This window comes from Psammomys obesus, unplaced genomic scaffold, assembly GCF_907164565.1.
Source record: "Psammomys obesus unplaced genomic scaffold, mPsaObe1.curated_primary_1811, whole genome shotgun sequence".
NCBI lineage: Eukaryota > Metazoa > Chordata > Mammalia > Rodentia > Muridae > Psammomys > Psammomys obesus.
Window position 1 is genome coordinate 126,518 of NW_026585609.1, and position 25,519 is coordinate 152,036.

The 25,519-nt window shown below is 39.9% G+C and overlaps 2 protein-coding genes across 4 annotated transcripts in view; both read left to right on the forward strand.

Moving 5' to 3' along the window:
• The first annotated feature begins 834 nt into the window (after positions 1-834).
• LOC129679240 (spliceosome-associated protein CWC15 homolog) lies at positions 835-1,507 on the forward strand. The gene is given in 2 exon segments (XM_055610236.1): positions 835-1,013; positions 1,015-1,507. Coding segments are annotated over 2 exon segments (672 nt in total).
• An 8,834-nt stretch (positions 1,508-10,341) lies between these two features.
• LOC129679200 (solute carrier organic anion transporter family member 1A4-like) overlaps positions 10,342-25,519 on the forward strand; it is a 41,275-nt gene continuing 26,097 nt past the window's right edge. Inside the window, exons 1-4 of one of the 3 annotated variants that reach the window (XM_055610144.1) lie at positions 10,342-10,467; positions 17,061-17,174; positions 21,620-21,761; positions 23,140-23,272. In XM_055610144.1, the coding sequence (XP_055466119.1) occupies positions 17,115-17,174; positions 21,620-21,761; positions 23,140-23,272 (335 nt within the window). In that variant the 5' untranslated portion in view covers positions 10,342-10,467; positions 17,061-17,114. Of the gene's footprint in view, positions 10,468-17,060; positions 17,175-21,619; positions 21,762-23,139; positions 23,273-25,519 lie in introns of those variants that run through there. The other 2 variants (XM_055610155.1, XM_055610165.1) reach the window with 2 other exon arrangements.

Below are 25,519 nucleotides of genomic sequence, written 5' to 3' on the forward strand. Positions count from 1 at the left end.
GCTTTTGACTTTCTCCTCTTGAGCTGTCAGGTGAGCTAGCAAGCCTTTTCCTCCTAGACTGTCAGCTGAGCTAGGAAGCTTTTGGCTTTTGGGGCTTTTAGCTTTCAGCCTTTTAAGCTTTGGGGTTTTGGCTTTTTCCTTCAGAGCATGAACTGAAGGAAGGTCAGCTGGGTGCTTTCTCTGCCTCTGAGCTAGTAGGTTTTCACCATAGAATCTGGCTCCTGAGTCTCCATTGGTAAAATCAAATGGTTGGGATTTTCTTTCGTTATGACGTTTGGGTGCCAATGTGGGGCATGACTCCACAGAGAGAGATCACTCCAGCTGTGAACCAACTGAAAAACCATCAGATTTAGAAAGTCATCTGGGAAGTACTCAAGGAGAGAGTTAAGGATGGGAAGCACCATAATAGAAGGCTTTAGAACCCTGTATAGTGCTACTCTAGATGGCTTGAGAAAAGAAGCAGAAAATTAAAATTGAAATGGCTTAGCTGAAATTGTCCCAATACCAATTATGATTATTTTCATTTTGGTATTTTATCCTTTATTCTCAATAGCCATAATGGCTCTCTGTACTCACTCAAAGAAAAGGTGGATTGATAAGATATAAGCCTTAGAAGAAAAATTAGACTTATAAACTAGAACAAGAAAAGACTATATAATAAGACTCAGGGAGGGGTCTCAGCTCAGGGAACCTGTGTTGGACGCCAGATCAGAGGATTGAGAAACTATTCCAAGTTCCCTGTTAGAATGTCCAAGGTTGCTGGGAGCTAAGGGTCTCAATGGTTCGTGAGTGAGCTTCCGAAGGTGCTGTGTCGGACCCCCAGAAAAATAAAAGATGACAACAGCAGGGAGACCAACTTTTGAACCTATAAGAGGTGGAAGAGGAAATGGAGAAGGGGATTTGAGCCAGCTCTCAAAGCAGTATTCAAGCATAGATCTTCCCTCTCATACAAAGATAAAATACAGACAAACTACACAGGATGTCCTGGAAGAGGTTCGAAACCATGAATTCAGGAGAGAGAGCTGCTGCAAGGGAATAAAATAGGGACCATCCAACCCGAGAACATACAACTTCCTCTTCAGTGTCAAAGAAGCCCCGCTTAGACCAGATTCCTGATGCCATTCTTGATGCCGATGATCCTCCCATGGATGAGGAAGATGAGGATTTTGAAGAGGAGAGTGATGATGATGATACTGCGGCTCTTCCTGCAGAGCTGGAAAAAATCAAGAAGGAAAGAGCTGAAGAGCAGGCCAGGAAGGAACAAGAACAAAAAGCAGAGGAAGAGAGAATTCGCATGGAAAACATTCTGAGTGGAAACCCTCTCCTTAATTTCACTGGCCCATCCCTACCTCAGGCCAACTTCAAGGTTAAAAGAAGGTGGGACAATGACGTCATTTTTAAGAACTGTGCAAAAGGTATAGATGATCAGAAGAAAGACAAAAGATTTGTAAATGATACACTGCGTTCTGAATTTCACAAAAAGTTCATGGAGAAATATATTAAGTAGTGCAGTTTTATGTGCTTAATATGAGACCTAATTGACTAAGATCAGAAGGAAGGAAAAGAAGACCTCTCCTATCAGTGGACTTGGGGAGGGGCATGCATGCAGAGGGTGGAGGAAGGGAGGGATTGGGACTGGGACAGGAGAAGGGAGGGAACCACAGGGGGGGATACAAAGTGAATAAAGTGTAATTAATAAAGAATTTTAAAATAATAATATAAATACCAATTTAAAAAAAGACTGAAATGCCAAGGGAAAAAAGAAAGAAAAATACTCAGATACAGAGGAATTTAGACAAGCCTTAGGTCTATAATTTCTAAAAACATTAGGAAAAATCAAATGGCAGATGTTTAACTATGGTAAGCAAGGCCATTTGGAAATAGATCCTGGGCAAGGCTTTCCTAGAAACAATGAGTTTTCTGGAGAGAATCCAAAAGAAGGCCCCAGCTTTCTGGAGTACGCAGAAGGTGTGGCAAAGGCCATCACTGGGCTACTGAATGCAGATCAACAAGGTAACCCTTTACCATCAGAGGGGACCTCCTGCAGGCCCTGACATTAAATTCCATTCAATTGTTCCCTGTCAGGAGAAACTCATCCATAGAGTAATTAAAGAATTTAATGCCTGTTGTTAAAAACAGCACTGCTCTGGATGTAATCAAAGACAGAACAGCTTCAATGGATAAAACAAAAATTTCGAGAGAAAATAAAAAATCAAATACTTTGGCAAACTTCTATAAATGATTAGAGACCTAAGTTAAAAATCAAAATAAATAATCAATCCACATCCCAAAAAGCAAAGAGGATGTACATCAGAAGAAGAAAACAGGAAACAACCTAGAAATCTGCCGCAGAGGGCCTCTGAAAGGCTCTGCCCTGCAGACTATCAAAGCAGACGCTGAGACTTACGGCCAACTGTTGGGCAGAGTGCATGGAATCTTATGTAAGAAGTGGGAAATACGTTCAATGCACATCCCATTTGTCTTTCTAAATAAGGATTGATCATCTTCGCCTGTGTCCACTTTCTTGATTATCTTCTTTAGGTGTGTAGATTTCATTATGTTTATCATATCTTGTAGGTCTATATAAGCAAGTATATACCATGTTTGTCTTTCTCCTTCTGGGATACTTCACTCAGAATGATCTTTTCTAGATCCCGGAGGCTACCACAAAAGGCATCTGAAAGACTCTACCTAGCAGTGTTTCAAAGCAGACACTAAGACTCATAACCAAACCCTCGGCAGAGTGCAGGGAATCATATGAAAGAAGGGGAGTTAGTATGATATGGAAAGGATAGGAGCTCTACAAGGACCAAATATATCTGGGTACAGGGTCTTTTCTGAGACTGACACTCAACCAAGGACCATCTATGGATATAACGTAGAACTTCTGCTCGGATGTGGCCGGTGGTAGCTCAGTAACCAAGTAGTTTTCCAAAGTAAGGGGAACAAGGACTATTTCTAACAGGATTTCAAGGGCAGGCTCTTTGACCTCCCCAGCCCCCCAGGGGAGGAGCAGTCCTGTTAGGACACAGAGGAGGACTTTGAAGCCAGCCCTGAAGATACCTGATGAAACAGGGTCAAATGAAAGGGGAGGAGGTCCTCCCCTATCAGTGGACTTGGAAAGGGGCAGAGAGGAGACCAGGGAGGGAGTGTGAGGTTGGGGAGGGAATGAGGGAGCGGGATAGAGCTGGGACACAGAGTTAACAAAATGTAACTAAAAAGAAAAATAAAATTAAAAAAAAAAAAGAAGTGGGAAATAGTAAGATCTGGAGAGGACAGGAACCCCACAAGAAGAGCAACAGAACCAGAAAATTTGAACACAGGGGTCTTCCCAGAGACTCTGGATGTTAAAACAAATGAATTGAGAAACAAATGGAGAATTAATATCTTGGTACTTACATGATTGAAAGAAACACGTGGACCATGTAACCCAAGCTCACCTTTCTAGTTCTGGGACAAAGGGACATCATGTGTCTGAGCACTTTGGGAAGGCATTATATATTTATCATAGTATTTTTTTTCACTCAAGCTGTGTAAATAGAAGCTTTCATAAAAGAACTTTAGGCAGATTTATATTGACAGGTATTTTGAGAAACTATCAGTCTTAGAAAATTTTAATTAAAAAATTACATAGGTATGCATGTGTGTCTGTCACATGTGTGTCAGTGCCAAAAAAAGCCAGAAAAGACTGTTGGTTCCTCTGGAGCTGGAATTAGAGGTGGTTCTGAACTACCTGATATGTACTCTGAGAAAAGTAGCAAGTGTTCTTAACCAATGGATCATCCCTCCAGCTCATGATATTCTCTTTAAATGGTCAAGAATCCTCTTCTCTAGGTAAGGCTGAGACATTGCTTATTATTCAAAAGAAACTACAAAATAATCACCTAAACACAATGTCAAGAGTGGAGTGGTATTAGGACAATATTAAAAACCCTATAAAAGGAGAGCAACAGAACAAGATAATTTGAACACAGGGAACTTCCCAGAGACTCATACTCCAACCAAGGACTATTCGTGGAGATAAGCTAGAACCCCTGCACAGATGTAGCCCATGGCAGTTCAGTGTCCAAGTGGGTTACCTAGTAATGGGAAGAGGGACTGCCTCTGACATAATCTGATTGGCCTGCTCATTGATCACCTCCCTCTGAGGGGGGAGCAGCCTTACCAGGCCACAGTAGAGGACAATGCAGCCACTTTTGATGAGAACTAATAGACTAAGATCAGAAAGGAGAGGAGAACCTCCCCTATCAGTGGACTTGGGGAGTGGCATGCATGCAGAAAGGGGAGGGAAGGTGGGATCGGGAGGGGAGGAGGGAGGGGCTTATGGGGGGATACAAAATGAATAATAAAGTGTAATTAATAAAAAATTTTTAAAAATGCTAACAAAAAAATGTAACTGATAAGAAAAAAATAAAATTCAAAAAAAAAAAAACCTATGAAAGGGCTTGTAAGATGACTCAGTGATTAAAAGTCGCTTGCTCCCAAGTGTGAGAACTTGAATCAAATCCCTAGAATCCACATGATAGAAGGAGAAAACTGTCTCCTGCAAGTTGTCTTCAGACATACACATGCATGTCATAAAATATATACAACACACACATACACATGAACAAAAACACCACAAATAAGTTAGTGTAAAATTTTTTTCCAAACACCCATAAAGAAAATTACTAGGAAAATGATCATAATTGGAATATAAATAATGTATACTAGATTTTAATGATCAGTGTTTTGGTTATATCAAAACAAAAGATCACAACAAAACAATTGTGCCTAAAAAAACCTCTTAAAAAGAACTCTTTATATAAATTCTTGTGTTGAAAAAGCTATCTGTGGTAGCATCATAAGTAAATAGGGGAAGAGGAGAGCAAGCAGCTAGACAGTGAAAATATGCACCAGCTAAAAGCAATGGGAATTTTAGGGTTGTTTTGTTTTGTTTATGTTTGTGTTGCTGTTGTTGTTTTCAGGGGTAGGTTTTGTTGTTGTTTTTTGTTTTCCTTGTTTTATTGTTTGTTTGTTTATTGTTTCAATTTATTTGTGACTACGTTTTGTTTGTTTGTTTGTTTGTTTGTTTGTTTTAGTAGCCCTGGATGTCCTGGATGCACTTTGTAGAGCCACCTGGCTTCAAGAACATAGAGATCCACCAGCCTCTGCCTCCAGAGTGCTGGGATTAAAAGCATGTGCCACCAAGCCTGGGGGTAATTTTAATTTTTAATGTGCATGGTAGGGTGCTACAGCAGGCCTCTGTGTGCATGGACTACTGTAGCATCGATGTCTCCATTATTACTAAAGAAGAATGATTAAACCAATGCTATCAAATCCTTTTGACCTATAAGAACTTTGTAACGTTTACAACTCCAAAAAAGTCGAGTACACTGAGTTCACTGATTAATTTTTTACTTTCAACTTTGTGCGTCTGAGGTAATTCAAGGCAGGAGCATGTGGATTCTGGTTTGGGGATGGCTTCCAAAGGAACTCAGAATTCAGATTTTGTACTTCAGATATTTGGCAATTATTCACTGAGATAAGACTATTGCTTCAGCTAAATGAATGCCTTTTAATATGGGGAAAGACTCCAGAACAACAAAAGTAACCAACAGTATTCACAATCATATTATGCTTTCATAATATGAAATGCATAAATCATATTAAATCAGATGGATTAGAACTACCAAATACCAATTTATTATGTTAACATCATAAAAAGTCATCACCAGCAAAATACGAGTAGAAATGTCCCAAAGTTAATAATGTATTAAAGAATTTCAAAACTGTGCTATTTAAAAAAAGGTTGTTCCCTCTGATAGCCACAGCAGAATTCTGGAGGGTGGCTACCATTTGGTAATTGTGTTCTAGCAACAGAGACATTATTTCTTAGAGTAAAGGCAGCTCTGATGATGTGTTTTTCAATATAGCACATGAATCTATGCCTCCAAAAACTCTAAAGTAAGAGGCTAGGGCAATTGCTTAGTTGGCAGAATGCTTGCTGTGAAAGCGTAAAGATCTGAGTTCAAATCCCCAGAACCCAAGTATAGCTGGATGTGTCTGAAATCTTAGCACTCCCATAGAGAGATGGGAAATGGAGATAGGAGAATTCTGAGGGTTAGGGTTAGGGTTAGGGTTAGGGTTAGGCTTAGGGTTAGGGATAGCTATCCTGGGTATGAAGCAACAAAGAGACCCTATTTGAAACACGTGGAAGATGAGGACCAATACCTGAGGTTACCCTCTGACCTCCACATGTGTACATGTATAAATGAGTATGTGTGTGCATTTGGATGCGTGCATGTCTACATGCAAACATACACACACACACAGAAGCCTTGAGCAAAATAAATATTTAGATAACAATTAACAAAAAGTATTAAGATTTGACATTGTCTGGCTCAGATGTGCATAGTATTCCAGTTAATATTAAAGAGTTAATTCCAGGAACACCTGCCATTCCTGACCCTGCTTCCCCACCCACAATTGCCATCATGATCAACAACTAGTGGACTCTGTGAGAGGAAGTAAGGCAGGAACATCCAGGAAATGTAGAACTCAGGCAGCAGTGAGTACAGGAGAAACACTTGCCAGGAGTCAGGCTTCAATGAGCCAGCTTATTTAATTGTGGGGAGAGAACAAAAGCTATTTAAACTTCTGGAGAATGGGTAGAGGCTTTCAGGGTAAGTATACACTACATAATTGGCTGGGGCTAAGATGCTGGGAATGCCTTGTTTGCATGAAGAGGAATTCCAGGTGCTTGCTGGACACGAACTTTTAAGGAGAGAGGCCATCAAGTGCCCGACTGCCTCAAGGGCGGCAGAGTTGGGGGTTGTAAGGCTACTGCAGGCCCAGGGCAGGAATGGAGTCATCCTACCCCTGCCAGTCTCAAAACAAGACTTTTGGGTTTGGACAATCCTCGACCTCACTCCTCCTCCTGGTCAGCTCTTCCAGTTGCAAGCCCCTAGCCCCACAAACACCCATTCATTTTTCAACTGTTTTAAATGTTTTTACTGTTTTGTTTTTGTTTTCTTTTTGAGTTAGGCTCACCCTCTGTATCTTGATTCACATGAAGTCCACCAGTAAGACCAGGGTTGCTTTGAACGTATAATCATCCTCCCACCTCTCCCTCTATAACGCTAAAGCTGGTATTCTAGGCGTGTGCTTGCTTCATCAGGTTTTTAAGAAGATTTATTTTGTGTGCGTGTCTGTGCACTTGTGTGCAGGCGCCCATGGACGCCAGAAGCAGGGTACTGGCATCCCTTGCTGAAATTCCAGCTGTTTGAGCGCTATTGATGGTGCTAGGGTCCAATGCACAGTCTTCTGGCCGAGGAGCAAAAGCTCTTAAATAGAAGGTCTCTAACTCCTCTATCATATTTAACTGAAATAAAATCTATAACAATACTTACAGGAAATAGCATAGTAATTACCAAAGGAGAATTAAAACTAATTTGACTGTAAACACACTCAGAAACTCACTGTCTTACCTCTTGGACATATGCACTCGAGAAGGGCCAGATTGCTACAGTTGGTAAGAATCTGCACAGCTAACTATTGGCTTTGCCACTTATGACCTATGACCTTAGACAGTGATTCGACCCCTCTGTGCTTTAAATCCGGTATCTTTCAAGTTGGGTGACAGTACTCAAGCCACAGGACTTTATGAGAATTGAATGCACTGCTGTGACAACAATCTTCAGAATAATGCTTAAAATATGTGAAGCGTATGCGAGGTTGATATTTATTATTTATTATCTGCAATCTCCCATGGAATCCAGTTTTATCAAAATAATGTGTTATCTAAATGAGATCAGAGCTGTGTCTTTTCAATGTAGCAGCAGTTCTTCAGGAGCAAATACTCTTTTGGACTTTTCTTGCGTGTTAGTCACTCAACTAAAAAGCATACATCATATATGGAGTCCAAAATATTGAGCAGGAAATAAGCTGGATTTTCAGAAAGTAGTGGCAAGCGGATTTCCTGCCAGTAAGCCCCCAAACAGCTGGTCTTTTCCTGTCGACAGCCTATGCTCTGTGAAGATATAGTGACTAAGGCTGTTTTAGCAGTCCTGCAGAAGGGGTGAGTTTACACATTCAAGTCAGTAAAGAAACCAATTGGCTTGATGACAAACCCGTGTGCTTAGTGTCACTAAGATATGTGAGGGCTCCTGAAGTATACAAGGAGCTATCTCCTGACCCAAGTCAGAGCAGCACCGTGGACTTAGGACTATTGTACAGCAGCATTGGTGAAATGTTGCTTGTGTGTCCATCTTATAACATGAATTAAGCGTACTTAAATCTTAGTGAGGATTATGGTTGTCTTGGTCAGTGTTCATCTGGTCTCACATCCATTGTGAGCTGTGCTTTTATCTGCACTGTATCCTAGAGACAGGCATCTGCAAACTAAGGATCTCAGGTTCCCTCATCATCAGACTCTGTTAAGTTGTGTTACTCAGAAATATTTGCTTGATGTTGGGGAAGACAGAGGTTGGGGGGAAATGCCAGGACCTTCCTAGCTTCCCAAGGTAGCCTATGTCCCTGAGGAGTTGGCCTGTGCATCTCAGCTCTTCTGCTACCTGTCATGAATTCTATTTTCATCCCTACACTTTAAGAAAGAGAAATGATGTTTTCATTATAGAAAAGGAAACAGAGTGGCCTGTCTCAGAGCACGCAGACAGTTTGCAAACAGATCTTCAAACTTGTACTTAAGTCATGGGTGGTTAAACTATTATACTGCACCCAAATGACAAGCATGAGAATGGTTTTCATTAATCTTTTCCCTTCTAGAAACTTACTGCACTGTGGCAATAGCTACCTATTATGACTTAATGATCTGCCTCTCTCAAAAGCTTCTGAAACCTCTTGAAAGAAAGTTCATGCTATTCATCTTTGGATCCCTAACACCTACTACTGTGCATGGAATTTAGTAAATATTTACAGATGTCTGAATAATAGTCACTGCCATTGACAAAGTGACCGCTTCTTTCCAGTCCACAGGAGGGCGCTGATGGCCGTTTTCTATTCAGTTTCCATAGCAGTCTTGCAAGGTAGACATAGAAATTCCCATATTTCAGATACAAACAGGCTTAAAGCCCATAGAAGCAAGCCAGCTCATCTGGGATGAGTCAGAATATTGCTGCACACCAGACACTACCTCCAGCTGTCTCCTCCCTTTTACTATGTAAATGAATGAGAAAATGTACCGATAAATGGATTCAAGGAAGATCCTGGGATGTCGTTGGATTAGCAGATATGTGGGGAACACTGGAAAGAAAGAAACTCTTCTATGGGAAAAGAAGTTTAAATATTTCCTTCCATAAGATTAAGTAGAGATACCCATTTTTTTGTTCCTCAAATTGCACTTGTTCAGAAAAAAAAAGGAGGGAAAAAAGACTGAAGAAATGATAATCCTCATGGTATGGCTATCAGAGCAAAACCAGTACTGGACAATAACCGGAGTAAAGTAATCTTTTTTCTGGAGCTGCAGCAATGGCGCTTCAGTCTAGACCTGGCTGCGGTTCAGGACGCAGTGGAGATCAGTAGGGACTTATAGACAAGGAGGGTAGGGAGATGCCATCACGAGGGGACAGCATGCTAGTTGCTGCAGTGCTAAGCAGCCTGCCCACTCTTGCTGGGGGAAACAGGAGTAGATATCACCTGGAAATGAGGACATGCAGAAACAACCCAAACACTGTTGCATCTGGGTATCAGGAGTGAACACTCTTCAAACTGGCTTAGCCTGATTCTTGCTTTAACCATAAAGTGCAGGTTTTCAAGAGGTCTGTGTATTAAAGAGCTTAAAGCTGCCTGGTAAGACTCAGTGCAAAGCAAGTGTCTAGAGTATGGAAAACGGCTTCTGCAATCATCTCTTCATTCTCTAGATATGTTTGGTACTAGAAGTGACACTGTTGCCATTCACAGCTGCTTCTGTTACAAGCAGAAATCATGTTTTGGTTTTCTTGTTTGGCTTCTCAGTATAGGCTTAGAACTCACTCAAAGCCACCACGGACTGCCTAGATTGCTGGTCTGTCAATGTTCAAGTCTTGTTCTGCCTGGTAAAAACAAACAGATGAGTAACGTTCTTAATATCTGGTTAAGTTTTCCCAGAGGGGCACATTCCACATATCTTGAATGTAGAAAATAAAAGTGTATCTATTTTACAGAAAAATCTATTTAACAGATTGGATTCAGCATTTTCTCCTTTGATTTCTGATTAGAAGGAGCTGACCAAAGTAAAATAATTTGTTAGGAATCAAACAAGTCATTGTTGATTCTCCAAGTCCTTTCTTGGCACGTCCTTCGTGGTTTGGTATTGGTTGAAAGGATTTCAGCTGGAACACACCCAAGAGGCTGTAACATAGTTAGAGGCAACTTGAGAATTCTGAAAATAGGTGCTTTTCATAAGACTTTTGCTACTGTGATTTTCTTTTCCGTCACCAGAGAGAGGACCTAAGGCTTCTTCATGTATGTACTTCTTACTTGGCCAAGGTAAAGCAAAGCCTTTGTTTTATTAATTCAGTAGTGCTGGCAGGTGAAATGAACAGCATGCATTTTCTGATAATCACAAATTGTGGATACTGCGTGTGAGAGAGCGTGTTTATTCACTGTGTACAGGGTTGTATTTTCCTGTGATTGAGATGCAAAGAGTGACCCCCTCCCCACGGATTGCTGCTCAGTGTGTAGAGTGTCAGTACTGCAAGGTCGTTGCTGTTCTAGAGATCTGCTTTGTAGTATGCTCACCTACCTGCTGAGCAGTTGTGCACTGTATTCTCAAAATGTTTGAGAGAGCAGATGTCCCATCATACATCTTTAAAATAAAACAGTGCAAAATGGTTCATAGCCGGGGCTGGTTTGGCCTCGGGCTGGGTGTAATGTACTGCCACCTACTCCTCCTGTGGTACTAGTGCCTTCTAGTAGGTGATACTGCAGTAATGTCTACTCTTCCTGTAAAGGGAGAGACATTGCTTTGCCTTCTGCTTTATAAAAGTGCAATGTGCCGTTTTCGTGACCATTGCTGATTGATATGGATTTGTCCGAACACTGTGTAATCCTGGGAGCAGAAGTGACTGCTTAAACAAAATCCTGTGCTAACAAAGGGGCCCTGTGCATGTGGCTGTCACTCTGTGGAAATTTCTCAATTAGGTTCAAAGTGCTCAACAGGAGAGCATGACATGATTCAGTATTGGATTATACACGTTTTACTGAATCAAGGAAACACATGTTTCCTCTATGGATCTGAAAAGATATAATATGTTTCACAGAAAAGTTAGCACATTAGAGAAAGATGGCTGTTAATTTATTGCCATTGAATATCTTTTCAAGGGCCTGGCTGTGTACACTTTATTTAGAATCAAGACTTGGTTGTGAAACTTCTCTGACACAGAAAATGCATTTTGAAAGGAATCCACAAGATGGTGATAAAACCTACCCAGATGGTTACCTAGTACTCAAGGGGAAAACTATCCAGTGAACTTCTGGGGACTAACTCCAGTTATTCACAGTTAAGAAATGAAAAAATAGATATTTAGAATATTATTCTAAGCCACTAAAGAATTCAAAGATAGCTTTGACATGGGAGAGAAGCTAAGTTCTTTCTTATTGATGGGTAGAATGACCAACCTGGGCTCAGGCCTGGGCAAGGAGGAAAGGACGAAAGAAAGGCTGATGATGAGAGATGGCACTCTGGGTGAGCAAAAGAGGAGCAAGTGAGGAGAGTTGAGAATTTGATGTTTCATCTGTAGTTGGTATATGTTTGAATAAGTTTTCTCTTTACTGGAAATCAACTCCTTCTACCATTCTTTGCAAAATCAGTATCAGGTCCTCTCAGGAAGTTAAGTGGACTTGAAGCTTTATGTGGAAGCCTTGATTCTGGGTGTTTCATTCTTATATCTAATCAGAATTGCCAAGACAGTCCCTGTAATTTTCACCCATATCCTATGAAATTTCTTCCCTATTTCGATAATAAATAATTTGTACCTCAGCCTACGTGGCCCCATTCTATCCCAGTGTACATTTATTTATTTATTATTTTTAAGAAATGTCATTTTCCCAAGAAAAGCACAGGTTCCTAGGTATGTGGATCCAATCAGCTTTCTCTGGTGGCTGAGGTGTCCTAACCAACTTTAATTTTCTATAGAACAGCATGTCTGGCTTCTTGGTTGAATCTTGAGCTTCATGAAGTGACTGGCACATACCAGGTGTTCAATAAGTATTTGCTGTAACTGTAAGGAAATGAAGAGAACCATAGGATCATAGGGTTAGGGTAGTCACTCAGTAGTGACTGAAATTGGGAACTTTGTTAAACATTTTAAATGTTTTATAAACTTCGAGCCATTGTGTATTATTTTTGTGAATAGACATTTTTGAGAGCATTTTCATACATTAGTGCTGTGGATACTGCTGAGAAATAAAATAGATGAGTTTTGTAGAATAAATCCAAAATTAAAATATATTTATAGTGATGAAAAACATTCTACTTTCAAGACACAAAATAGATAGTTAGATGAGGCCAGCACAGCTGAACAGGGGTCAAGCCGCCTTTATGCATTGCACATAGATACTTGTGACCACAATGCCCCTTACAGAGGACACGTTCACCCCATACACAACACGTAGGTCAGAAGTAATCACAGCGACATCTCTGCTTAGGTGTCTCATCTTCTCCTAAACCCTACATTTTAAAAACTGGAATTGTTTTGATTCGACCCCAGATGTTATACTTATTCATTGTTTTTACTTAAGTTGTTTTCGTGATTAAAATCCTGTGTCTCCCCAGGTTTCTGTGAATCAACAGTGCACCAGAAAGTGTTTCTCTTCTTGATCTCCAGGGGAGTCCTGGAACACAAAGTACTCAGGAAGGAAGCCTGGTCAAACAGACTTTGTTGGCTCAGTGAGGCAGAGGTTTAGTACAAACACAATGGATATCTTTGCATTCTTTTTTGTTGTTTATTTATCAAATCACATTAATGGCTTAATACAACATGCATTTGTCTCGGGGTTTCCATGGACTCGAAGTTGAACAAATTTTCTTGGTACTCATGATGCCACAAAGCCTCACTGTCTTAACTGGATTGCAGCCTTTTGTGACTTTTGAAAAACCAGAAACAAATGGAAAATGTGATAGGAGGGAATTCTATTAATTAGCCTACATTATACTGCAGTGTGATGGGAGGGATGCTCTCAGCATGCTCAGTCTTTAATGGGAGCTGTTTCTATGTCGTTGAAATAAATAGATTGCCTTAACTGGGAGGGTTTGTGAGAGGGTCACCTGACCAGGTGTGCAGCTATCTAAGAACTGAGAGTAGGCTACAGTCACTGTGAAATCCATAGTCTCACTACTAAGACAGTAAACACCAAGGTGTTTGCATTCTTTTTTGTTTTTGTTTTGTTCTTTCAAAAAATTTTAATGTATTTTTATTTAAAACATTTGTTTCACATTGTACTACAGCTGTAGCCTCCTCCCTTGCCCCCTCCCAATCCTGCCCTCCCTCCCTCTTTTCCTCCCATGCCCCTCCCCAAATCCACAGATAGGGAAGTTCCTCATCCCCTTCCATCTGACCCTAGCCTATCAGGTCTCATCAAGACTGGCTGCATTGTCTTCCTCTGTGGCCTAGTAAGGCTGGCCCCACTTCAGGGGGAGGTGATCAAAAAGCCAGCCACTGAGTTCATGTCAGAGATAGCCCCTGTTCCCCTTATTTGGGAACCCGCTTGGAGACTGAGCTTCCATGGGCTATATCTGTGCAGGGGTTCTAGGTATCTCCATGAATGGTCCTTGGTTGGAGTATCATTTCTCACAAAAGACCCCTGTGTCCAGATTTTTGGGTTCTGTTGCTCTCCTTGTGGAGCTCCAGTCCCCTCCAGGTCTTTCTATCTCCCCCTTCTTTCATAAGATTCTCTGCACAATGCACAGTTTGGCTATGAGTCTCAGCATCTGCTTTAATGGCCTGCCGGGTAGAGTCTTTCAGAGGCCTTCCGTGATAGGCTCCTGTCCTGTTCACTGTTTTCTTGTTCTTCCAATGGCCATCCTGTTTGCCTTTCTGAATGAGGGTTGAGCATCTTACCCGTGGTCCTCCTTCTTGCTTAGCTTCTTTAGGTGTACAAACTTTAGTATGATTATCCTATATTATGTGTCTAATATGTACTTACAAGTTAGTATATACCATGTGTGTCTTTCTGCTTCTGGGATACCTCACTCAGGATGATCTTTTCTAGTTCCCACCATTTAACTGCAAATTTCACGATTTCTGTGTTTTTAATTGCTGAGTAGTATTCCATTGTGTAAATGTACCACAATTTCTGTATCCATTCCTCAATTGAGTGACATCTGAGTTGATTCTGGCTATTACAAATAAAGTTGCTACAAACATGGTTGAGCAGATGTCCCTGTTGTATACTTGAGCGTCTTTTGGATATTTGCCTAGGAGTAGTATAAGCTGGATCTTGAGGAAGCACTATTCCTAATTGTCTGAGAAAGCACCAGATTGATTTCCAAAGTGGTTGTAAAAGTTTACATTCCCAATAGCAATGGAGGAGGGTTCACTCCCTTTTCTCCACATCCTCTTCAGCATGTGTTGTCACTTGAGTTATTCATCTTAGCCATTCTGATGGGTGTAAGGTGAAATCTCAGGGTCATTTTGATTTGCATTTCCCTGATGACTAAGAACGCTGAACATTTCTTTAAGTGTTTCTCTGCTACTCGATAATCCTCTGCAGAGAATTCTCTGCTTAGCTCTGTACCCCATTTTTTAATTGGATTACTTGATTTGTTGCTGTTTAACTTCTTAAGTTCTTTATATATTCTGGATATTAGCCCTCTGTCAGATATAGGGTTGGTAAAGATCCTTTCCCAGTCTGTAGGCTGTCCTTTTGTTCTGATGACAGTGTTCTTTGCTTTACAGAAGCTTTTTAGTTTCATGAGGTCCCATTTATTGATTGTTGATCTTAGAGCCTGTGATGTTGGTGTTCTGTTCAGGAAGTAGTCTCCTGTGCCAATGAGTTCAAGGCCCTTCTGCACATTTTCTTCTAACAGATGTAATGTGTCTGGTTTTATGTTGAGATCTTTGATCCACTTGAACTTTAGTTTTGTGCAGTGATTAAGTATGGATCTATTTGCATTTTTCTACATGTAGATATCCAGTTAGACCAGTACCATTTGTTGAAGACGCTATCTTTTTTCCATTGTATGGTTTTGGCATCTTTGTCAAAAAGAAGATGTCCATAAGTGTGTGGGTTTATTTTGGGGTCTTCAATTCCATTGATCTACCATTCTGTTTCTATGCCAATATCATGCAGTTTTTATTACTGTTGCTTTATAGTAGAGCTTGAAATCAAGGATGGAAATACCTCCTGATGATCTTTTATTGTAGAGGATTGTTTTGGCTATTCTGTGTTTCCTGTTTTTCCATATGAAGTTGAGAATTTTTCTTTCAAGGTCTGCAAATAATTGTGTTGGTAATTTTATGGGAATTTCATTGCCTCTGTAGATTGCATTTGTAACATGGCCATTTTTACTATGTCAAACCTGCCTATCCATGAGCAGGGAAGATGTTTCCATCTTCTGATTTCTTCTATTTCTTTCTTAAGAGACTTGATTTTTTTTTCACACAAGTCTACCACAACCAACATCAAAATCAAAGGATCTAACATTCACTGGTGTTTGCATTCTTAAAAGCAAATGCATTATAGTGAGTTCAAAGGGTCTCATTTGCTTTGGCTAAAGAACTGAAGGTTTTTATTTTTACCACATTGTCGTTTGTCAGAACCTAACAACACAGAGGCTATCTTTAATATCACCAAAGAATAAGCATAGCTGTTTGCTTTGACTTTTTCAGTAGAAATCACAGAAACCCAATCTTCTCCAATGCAGTTACTTACAAGTACAGTCAGAATAAAACAAACAAACAAACAAACAAACAAACAAACACCCTTCCTAGGTATTTTTACAATATTTCAGGTACTGGTTAATTGTTCCTGTTCAGGAAATGTGTGTGTGGAGGGTGGTGCAGTATAATGTAGTATATATGTATTTATGGGTTCTGTGTGTGTGGAGAGTGGTGTAGCATAATGTAGTATATATGTATTTATGGGTTCTGGGTATATGCATAGATACACATGTACACATGTGTTTATTATGGAAGCCGCCGTCAATGCTGAATGTCTTTCTGTAGAATGTTCCAACTTATGTTTTATGATGGGATCTCTTCACTAAACTTGTTGGTGATTCATTCAATTACAGTGCCAGGTTGGCACACTGCAGCGATCCTGCTGTCTGGGTCCGCCCAGTGTTGGGGTGACAGCAGGTGCAGGAAAGCTTTTTCCTACCTTACTGGGAAGGGAAGTCAGGACCTCAAGCTTAGGAGTCATACCCACCGAGCCACCTCCCCAGGGGTGCTGCACAGTTTCATACCAACTTCACATCAGCTAGAGTCATTTGGGAAGAGGGAACCTTAACTGAGATGTCCCAAGGAGACTGACCTATGGTCTAGCCTGTGGTGCATTTTCTAAGATGTGGGAAGGCCTCGCTCACTGGGGGTGGGACCACTGGGCAGGCAGTCCTGGGTTGTATAAGAAACCAGGCTGAGCAAGCCATGAGGAGCAAAACAGGAAGCAGTGTTCCTCCACAACCTCTGCATTGGCTCCTGTGTCCAGGTTCCTGCCTGTTTTCCCAGCCTGACTTCCCTCAGTGATGATCTGTGATATAGAACTCTGAGCTAAAATAAGCCCTTTACCCTTTAATTTACTTTTGGTCCTTCTATTTTATCACAGCAATAGAACCTCTGAGTAAGACACCCTAGCCCTTAAGGTTTGTTTGTTTTTTTTTTTTCGTTTTGGCTTTTTGTTTGTTTGTTTGTTTATTCGTTGGATTTTGCTGTTCCTTTTTCTTGTTTTTGTTATTGTGTTGTTTTTTGAGATAAGGTTTCTCTGTGTAGCCTTGGCTGCCCTGAATTTGCTCTGTAGACCAGGCCTGCCTCTGCCTCTCTTAGTGCTGTTATCAAAGTCATGTGTTACCATGCCTGGTTTAAGAATGACTTCTTACAGTTCAGAAAATAATTTAATTAACAACTGTCTGTTTTCTTGAAAAGATAGCAGTAGGACGTTGAAAGCATAGACATCTGGAAAAAAATCAGAAGATCAGCATGGGAGAACCTGAGAAGAATATTGCAACCCATGGGGTCAGATGCTTTTCCAGGATCAAGGTATGGATTTTTCTATGTATGCATGTATATACACACCAGAGTCTTTTTAAACTAGAGCTGAAGATTCTTGTGTTGTGCAGTATACATGAAATTTTCCAACAAAAAAAGTATTTTACCCAATATGTTTTTAATTTCTTGCCTTTAAAAAGTTGGTTTCATATTATAGATGTCTAATTTTGATTACGCATACAGGAAAATATTATCAAAATGATTTAGAGCAGAGGTTCTTAACCTCTGGGTTATAACCCTTTGGGGGGTGTCAAGTGTCTCTTTCACAGGGGTCACTTAAGATCATCAGAAAACACAGATATTTACATTATGATTCGTAACAGTAGCAAAATAACAGTTATAAGTGGCAACAAAAATAATTTCAGGTCTGGGATCAACACAATATGAGGAGCTGTGTTAAAGAGTCACAACTGTTAGAATAGTAGAGAAGCACTGATTTAGAGGATCTTACAGGAGGATGTGGTTTAAAAAGATTTAGAAGTATTTCATGTTGTGGTAGAATTCAGTCAGAAGTCAGAGGTCAGTACAGTGCTCAGCCTTCAGTGGTTCCTGACAGAACCTCAGGGATCACGGCTAGGGAACAGTTCTCCCCACAGAAGTGTTCTGTTGATTAATATGCAAAGATGACTTCAAGACCTGGTCAGGCAAATATTTTCTTCAAGCTTTGGCAATACAACAGTCATTCTTTTGTAAGAAAATTGTCTACTCTTTAGGCTGTTTTGTTGGCTTTCATTATTTTAGAGACAACCGCTGTTCTTATAGCTCCAAAGGCATGCTTATATTAAAGGTGAACTTATATTAACCCAGGAAATTATTAGTTTCTGCAGAGTCCTTCTTTAAGCCCTGCCTAAGTCATCTTATCTAAAGCTCATTTAACTTTTATTCACATGGAATGGAATGTTATTAACATAAAAGGAAGACTTCAGACTTAGCCCCTGAAAAGTGCTTTCTTTTGTAATGATGTACAAATTATTGGAACTCAAACACCCCAAGAATCCTTCAATTCTCACATGCTTCTGATGAACCCAGGACCCCTGGCTCCTAAACCTCCCTAGATCCTTACTGGATATGTCATTTTGTACAATTTATACAACCTGTTTATACTTCAGTGTTTTTCATCTGAAAAGGATAATGGTAGCCATACTTTTTAAGATTAAAAAAAATCATTTTGAGACTTCTTTCTGTGTGTTTCTGTGTCTTTCTATTTCTGTCTCTCTGTCTTTCTCTCTCTCCTTTGTCTGTCACTGTTTCTGCATGTATGTATTTGCTCACCCTTCCAGGATGTTCTTTATTACTAAAATGAGGGATGAGGAATTAGATATACAGGTGCTCATACACACCAGGCAACTCCTTTATCCCTGATCTATACCTCCTCCTCCACTCGTAAGGTGTATTGATTTCTCTAAGTTTACATTTTATTTTATGTAAATTGATGTTTTGCCCACATATATATTGGTATGCCTATTGTCTTCTGTCTTTGGAGATCAGAAGAAGGTGCTGGATCTCCTGGAACTGGCATTACAGGTGGTTTTGAACCACTATTTGAGTGATGGGAACATAGCACAGGTCCTCAACAAGAGCAGCCAGTGCTATTAACCAGTGAGCTGCATCTCCAGCTTCAAATTTTAGGATGATGATGAGTAATGTGATTATTAGTTACCAAGATTAATAGCATTTGTACAGAAAAGTCATCAGGCATCTATAAATACTACTTCTAAAATTCGTCTTTGTTTGCTGTCTCAGTTAGGGTTTCTATTTCTGTGAAGAGACACCATGATCACTGCGACTCTTATAAAGAAAACATTTAGTTGGGGCTGGCTTACATATTCAGAGGTTTAGTCTATTATTGTCAAAGTATGTATCATAGTGGCACGCAGGCAGACATGGTGATAGAAAAGGAGCTGAGAGTTCTACATCTGGATCAGTAGGCAGCAGGAATTGGGGGACACTGAGCCTGGATGGAGCTTCTGAACCTCAAAGTTCATCCCTAAAGACACATGACATCCAACAAGGCCACATCTCCTATTAGTGTCACTCCCTGATGGCCAAGAATTCAAATGTGTGAAATTATAGGGGCCATTTCTGTCTAAATCCCCACAGTTACTGTACTTGAGAGTTTAACAACAGTAGATACTGGTACGATTTGCTTTGGGAAAAATGTAAAAACCTTGAGTTTACAAGAAAAAAAATTAGAGGTAATATTTTGAAAACAATTCGATTTCTCTGAATTTAGAACTACCTAGAATATTAGGGTGGTCAAAAGGTCTACAGTACCATACTGAAACTCCTGCTTCTTCAGTTTAGAAATAATAATCATTAAGAAATGCCTCCCAGGATGGGGAAAATGATGGCGTTCACGGACTTCAGCCATGCACACACTTGTGACCTCCCCGGGCACAGCTGCTTAGTTCTAATTTACTAGCTACACATACATCCCTGCTTAAGCTAAATAGAAAACAAAACAAAACAAAACAAGATCCCCAAAGTCATGAACCTTGGAAAAGGAGTCCTAAAAATGAGGGTGCTAGCGGGGAAGAGAGAAGGAGAAGAGAAAAAAAAGTAATAATCAGAACATTCCATGCATGTATAAAATCACCAGATAATAAATTTAATCAATTGTGGGATTCCATCCCCAGGTGAGATCAGGGCCTGAAGAAGGGTAGATGCAAGAGCATCAAGGAAGAAATGAGTCACGCACAGGGATGGGGTGGGGGTACATCCTGAGGGACTGGCAGTCTGGGTTCTTTATTTACAGAACTTAGTAGGCAGGGAGAGATGGATGTTGTTCCAAAACATGGATCATATCATTTTTGTCACTGGAAACGTGTTTTAACTTCCACTTGGTCATAAGTTTAGTCATCGTTAATAAACCATGACAGAACAGAATTATATTTTACAATCATTTTCTCTTATCAACCCCACAACCCAACTTTTAACAATATTGCGGTTTCAAGGGCATATTTTGCCAAAGCATGACAGCTTATTCTCAGGCTGGTAACTCTTATGGTTTCAAGGGCACTAGATAGAAAGAAAATCTTCATACCAGCCTGGGCAGGTTGTCATGCCCCAAACTGTGCAATATCAACTTTTAATAGTCAGAGTCAAATTTTCATTTGGCCCAAGAAAAATCTTCAGGCCAAAGTTGCTGCAGTTGTTATTTAATTCCTGCCATAATATAATGTTTATACTTTATATTTATAGAATTTATTTATATGTCTAATCTTGGTATTTCTTGTTCCTTGGCCATATGACAGAGGCCCATATGTACTTTGTTCTGATTATACTGTTTCCTAGTAAGTGATGGGACAGATGTGCCAAGAGTATCTTTAAGTCAGAGCCCAATAAGGAGGTTCCTGGGATATTTACTTGAGTCACAACCTCCAAGGCATAAGGAAGACTTACAACTAAGGCCAGATAAGGATATCTTCCTAAAAGCAGAAGGTGTAGCAAGGTCAAGACATTCCCAGGGAAGCTTAAAGACAGTGCTCCTGTGAGAGGTGGTAAATGATTCATAAGAAAATTTCCATTAATCCAATATCGCCAAGTTATACAAATAATAAAAGCCTACTAAGCACGTGACATATAGAGATCATGGCCAAAGAGTAAGAGACTGCACCACAGCAACTGCGTCACTTGGCTCAGCTTTGCTAGATCTTTGTCAACCAGCTGAGCCAATCAATAAAAAAAATATGTTATAAGAGAAAAATTTCTCAATGGAGAGCTAACCCAATCAATGGAGTAATTGCCTTGGAATCAGGGGTCCTGAGTTCAGTCCTCAAAACCTACATAAAAACTGGGCATGGTAACATATATATAAATGTAATCTCAGCGTGGGGAGATAGGGTCAGGCATATACTTGCAGCTCACGGGAAGAAAATAAAAACACAGTGGTCATTGCTTCCAGTGCTGAGAATGTAACTTATTGTGCCCAAGAATGCTGAAAAAGAGGACAAAGTATCAAACTGTCCCAGGACATCCAGAGACCCTGCATCCCTTCAGAGAGAACATTGTAGCCTTTCTGCAGAAACAATGCCTTGGTGTAATTCTGTGTTCTGTTCCTTCTCTTTCTTAAACAAGACAACACTTGTCCTGCAGATAACAGTATAATGATGAAGACACATCAATAGCTGTCTCTTACATGTCTTACTCCAGGCAACAACTCCATGTTTTTCTATATGAATAATGTGCCTGATAAAAGAACAAAGCCATACCTAATGACAAAACTCACCACCATTAACAAACTATTCTAACTCCTTTTCCAGAGTTAGGACACTGTGACATAGTAGAGGTTACACTTTAAAGTTTCTTGCATGGTCAATGTCTGTTTAAGTTGGATACCATCCTCTGCCTCATGTTTTGTCAGTTGATGGCAAATATGTAATTAGAAATTAATCAGAAAACAAAGTTCTCATTTTTTAAATTATTTTTCTTCCTAGATGTTTTTGATGGCATTAACATGGGCATATATATCCAAATCACTATCTGGAGTTTATATGAATTCCATGCTCACACAAATAGAGAGACAATTTGATATTCCCACATTTGTAGTTGGAATAATCAATGGAAGTTTTGAGATAGGTAAGTTATCTTTATATTTACTTATTATTATATATTGATATGTTTCTCCTAATTTTCTGCATTGGACTATATAATCTGATTGAGTTACATGTTTCTAGAAGTTGACTAAATAGCCTGGTTTGGTGTCAAAAACTTAATTAAATATCCTCACAATTTGGTAGATAATTATTGCCACGTAGCCTAAGAGGGCCTCTGTTTTCTGACAGGTGGCAGAATACTGGGAGAATTAATATCTGATTCTTTCATTTGGTAACCCAAAGAGAAGCTAAGGGCTTTTCCTTGGCATTTTAAAAGGCTGCTGTAGGAGTCTGAAGAAACTTGTGTTCTAAAGAAGTGAACAAATGTTTCTATTTCCCTACTATCTCTCTGAGATTGTTAGCTGTCCACCCTTGTCACTAGAGAAAATAAAGATTGCTTTCTGTGTTTGTGTTATATCAAACACAATTCAAAAGAAGAATTAAGGAAATTTAATTCCTGATTTTGCGTGGTGAACTGGGATATGAGAGTACAAAGTATAAAAGAGAAAGAGTCCTTCTATAAACAAAGTGACCTGGCATCCTTGGTGCCTTTCTTCTCTAGTTTAGTCATAGTTTAATTTCCTCACGGTGAAATTGTTTCTAATATATTTAAATGAAAACAGCAAAGAACGTGCTAAGTTGCCCAGGCTGATTTTGAATTTACCTTGTAGCCCAGGCCAATTTTGATCTTGCAATCTTCCTGTTGGCCTTCCAGTAGCTGTAGATGTCAGGCCTATGCCACCAGGCTTCACTTATTCTTTTAACTCTCAAACATGTTTATCAAAGGCTTCTCTGTCAGCATAGGGTTTCCCAATGAGTTTATTAAACCAATCTTCCTCCTAAACCACAAAGATCATTTTTTTGGTTTGACTTTTTGACTCCTGCAATGTACACCTAAGGTTCAGTTGGAGGGTTAGGTCTTGTACCATCTCGCTGCTAACAGTATTACCTGGTATAAGGAAAGAAGAGACAGTAGAAGCAGACATACAGCTTGGCCATGTTGAGCAATAAGGCTGTTCTTAAATAGTAAGTTAAAAACATGAATCCATTTGAATTTGCATACAGCAGGCATGAAAGGAGAGGTCAGAAGTGACGTGCAGGCTGACACCTGCCTTTGTATCCAATCCCAGGGCAGGACAAGCCTGAAGAGAGCTTTAGTGTTCTCCAGAGTGGAAGAGAACCTTCCCACAGTGTCACAGTTGTTCTACATATGAAAACAACGCACAAGATATCCTAAGCACTAACCCCTGTGTTAAGGTGGTTGTTAGACCATGAACCCTCGAGTCCAAATGCTGGAGAGATTGTTGACTAAGAGCTGCTAATACTTTACTGAAACAAGCATTCTCCTTCCTCCCTCCCAGGAAACCTTTTGTTGATTATATTCGTGAGTTATTTCGGAACAAAACTGCACAGACCTATCATGATTGGTGTTGGATGTGCAGTTATGGGCCTAGGGTGTTTCATAATATCACTACCTCATTTCCTCATGGGCCGGTGAGTATTACAGTCTTTGATGTTTTAAGTTCTACTTTCATATACAGGAAATGAGGCTCAGATTTCCTCTGTGGCAGGAACAATATTTCCCTAAAGTCCAAAAGGCCAATATGGAAATGAGAAGATGTGGTCTCTGGTCTGACAGTATGATTAGTGAATCTTGTGTCCTTGGGTCTACTTAAGGTCCCAACTGGGGACTTGAGACACTTCTTTCATGAAGCTGAGATACATGAATGGAGTCTTTGGATCTGCCAACCTTTGTGCTGAGTCCCTCAGCAGGGCTATTGATACTTTGGTTACAAGGGGTCTACAGTTTGACAAAATCAAACTGTCACCAAGAGAAAGAACAAAGTCAAGGCTGGTTTTTATTTTCCTGTTTACCAAAGTAACGTACACAGAAAATTGCAGTAGTGAAAGTATGTTATCTCTTACTCTCTTTCTGCTTTCTGGGGAGAGTTTTCAGTTCTTCCTTTTGTTTGCCTGAGTGTCTTGTTAGTTTTTAATACTTTAAGATCAGATGATATAAAACTTTACTAATTACATTATCACAACAATCAAGATGTTTCTGCTATAGAAACATGCTATTCTTTGTTTAGATTTAATACTAAGCTCATTTTTTTTCTATTTGATCGACATTCTTTGTGTCTCTCTCTCTCATAAGTCCCTCACTGGTGGCAGGATGCCTTAAAACTGCTCAGAGGCTTCACTGTTGTCCTTGCTGTTGTCTGCTGTATTCCTCCTGCTTCTGAAATGTCAACTTCTAGGCCACCTCAGTGCGATTTCCTTGTCATTCTCCATCATTCTTTTCCTTATTAATTTGTTTTACTTCCTTCCTTCATCTTCCTCTTCCTCTTGCCTCCCCTCTCCTCTTTTGCATTATATCTTTCTTCTTTTTTCCTTTTAAGATCTTCAACTATTATACGTGTATGGGTGTTTAATCTGCATGGATTTATGTGCACCATTTGTGTGTCTTGTGCACAGAGAGATCAGGAAAGTGAGTTGGATCCCCTGGATGGAGTTACAGATGGTTGTCAGCTACAATGTGGTTGTTGGAAAATGAACCCAGGACCTCTTCAAGAGCAACAAGTGCCTTTAACTGCTGAGCCATCCCTCCAGTCCTATTTTAGTTTTCTTTTTTGAAATAGGGTCTTGCTTCATATCCCAGCCTTGCCTTAAATTTACTATGCAGCTCACACTTCCCTTAAACTCTCAATGATCACATGCTTCATTCAGGCTTCCAAGTGTTGGTACTACAAGGATAGGCCACAAAAACTACCTTGCTTTAACTCTTTCTTGCTCTTAATTATTCACTGGAGAGCATCCTACCCTCTGTTTTCCTGCTTACTCTTCCACACTTAATTGTGTAGAGAAAAAAAAATCCTTAAGAACTTTAAAGAGATTATCTCAAAGTTTGTGGACTTCAGAGTCAGAATTAGTATACTAACTCTCTATAGCGGTAGAAACTTGGGTTCCAGCCAGAAAAGAGTGAGGATATCACTTTTTGCACAGTTTTTAAAAATGTGATGATCTTCTATTTTTTTGGACTCTGTGTCCTCAATTGTTCCTGTTTGGGTACTCCTGCACCTACAAATATTTCTACTTAGGAAGATGAGTCTGAGGATCTAGTTATTCCTTATTAAGCCCTCAATTTCAACTTTTCTTTGTGTGCCCACCTTGGTCCTGTAGCTTTCAAGAGAGGCCCGCAACATAGCCTATTGTTCCCAGGCAGCGTAATGGCTATGTTTCCCTTACCTTCTGATTCGGTGGCCATTTGCTTGTCCACATCTCAATATCAAGATGCATTGAGCTTAAACTCTCCATATTCAGTTCATAATTTACATTTCCTGTTTTAGTGTTTTCGCTATTTTGTGTAGACATGTTGTGGTTGTGGTGGTAGTGCGTGTGTGCTTTCATGTGAGGTCACGGAGTAACCCTGAAGAGCCTACTTTTATTCTCTCTGCCTACCCTGTGAGACCTGGGGTAGGATCTGTGCTGTCAGGCTTGCACAGAAGCATCTTTACACATGGAGACATCTTGTATCTATCAAGCTTTTTTTTTTATTGTTTTTTAACTGTATCATGTAGCTCAGGATGGCCTCAGACTCATTTTGTAGTTAAGGATAATTATAAACTTTTGAACCTCTTACCTACATCTCCTGGGTGCTAAAATTATAGTCATTTCCACCATGTTTTTTCTTTTGTTCTTTCTTTCTTTCTTTCTTTCTTTCTTTCTTTCTTTCTTTCTTTC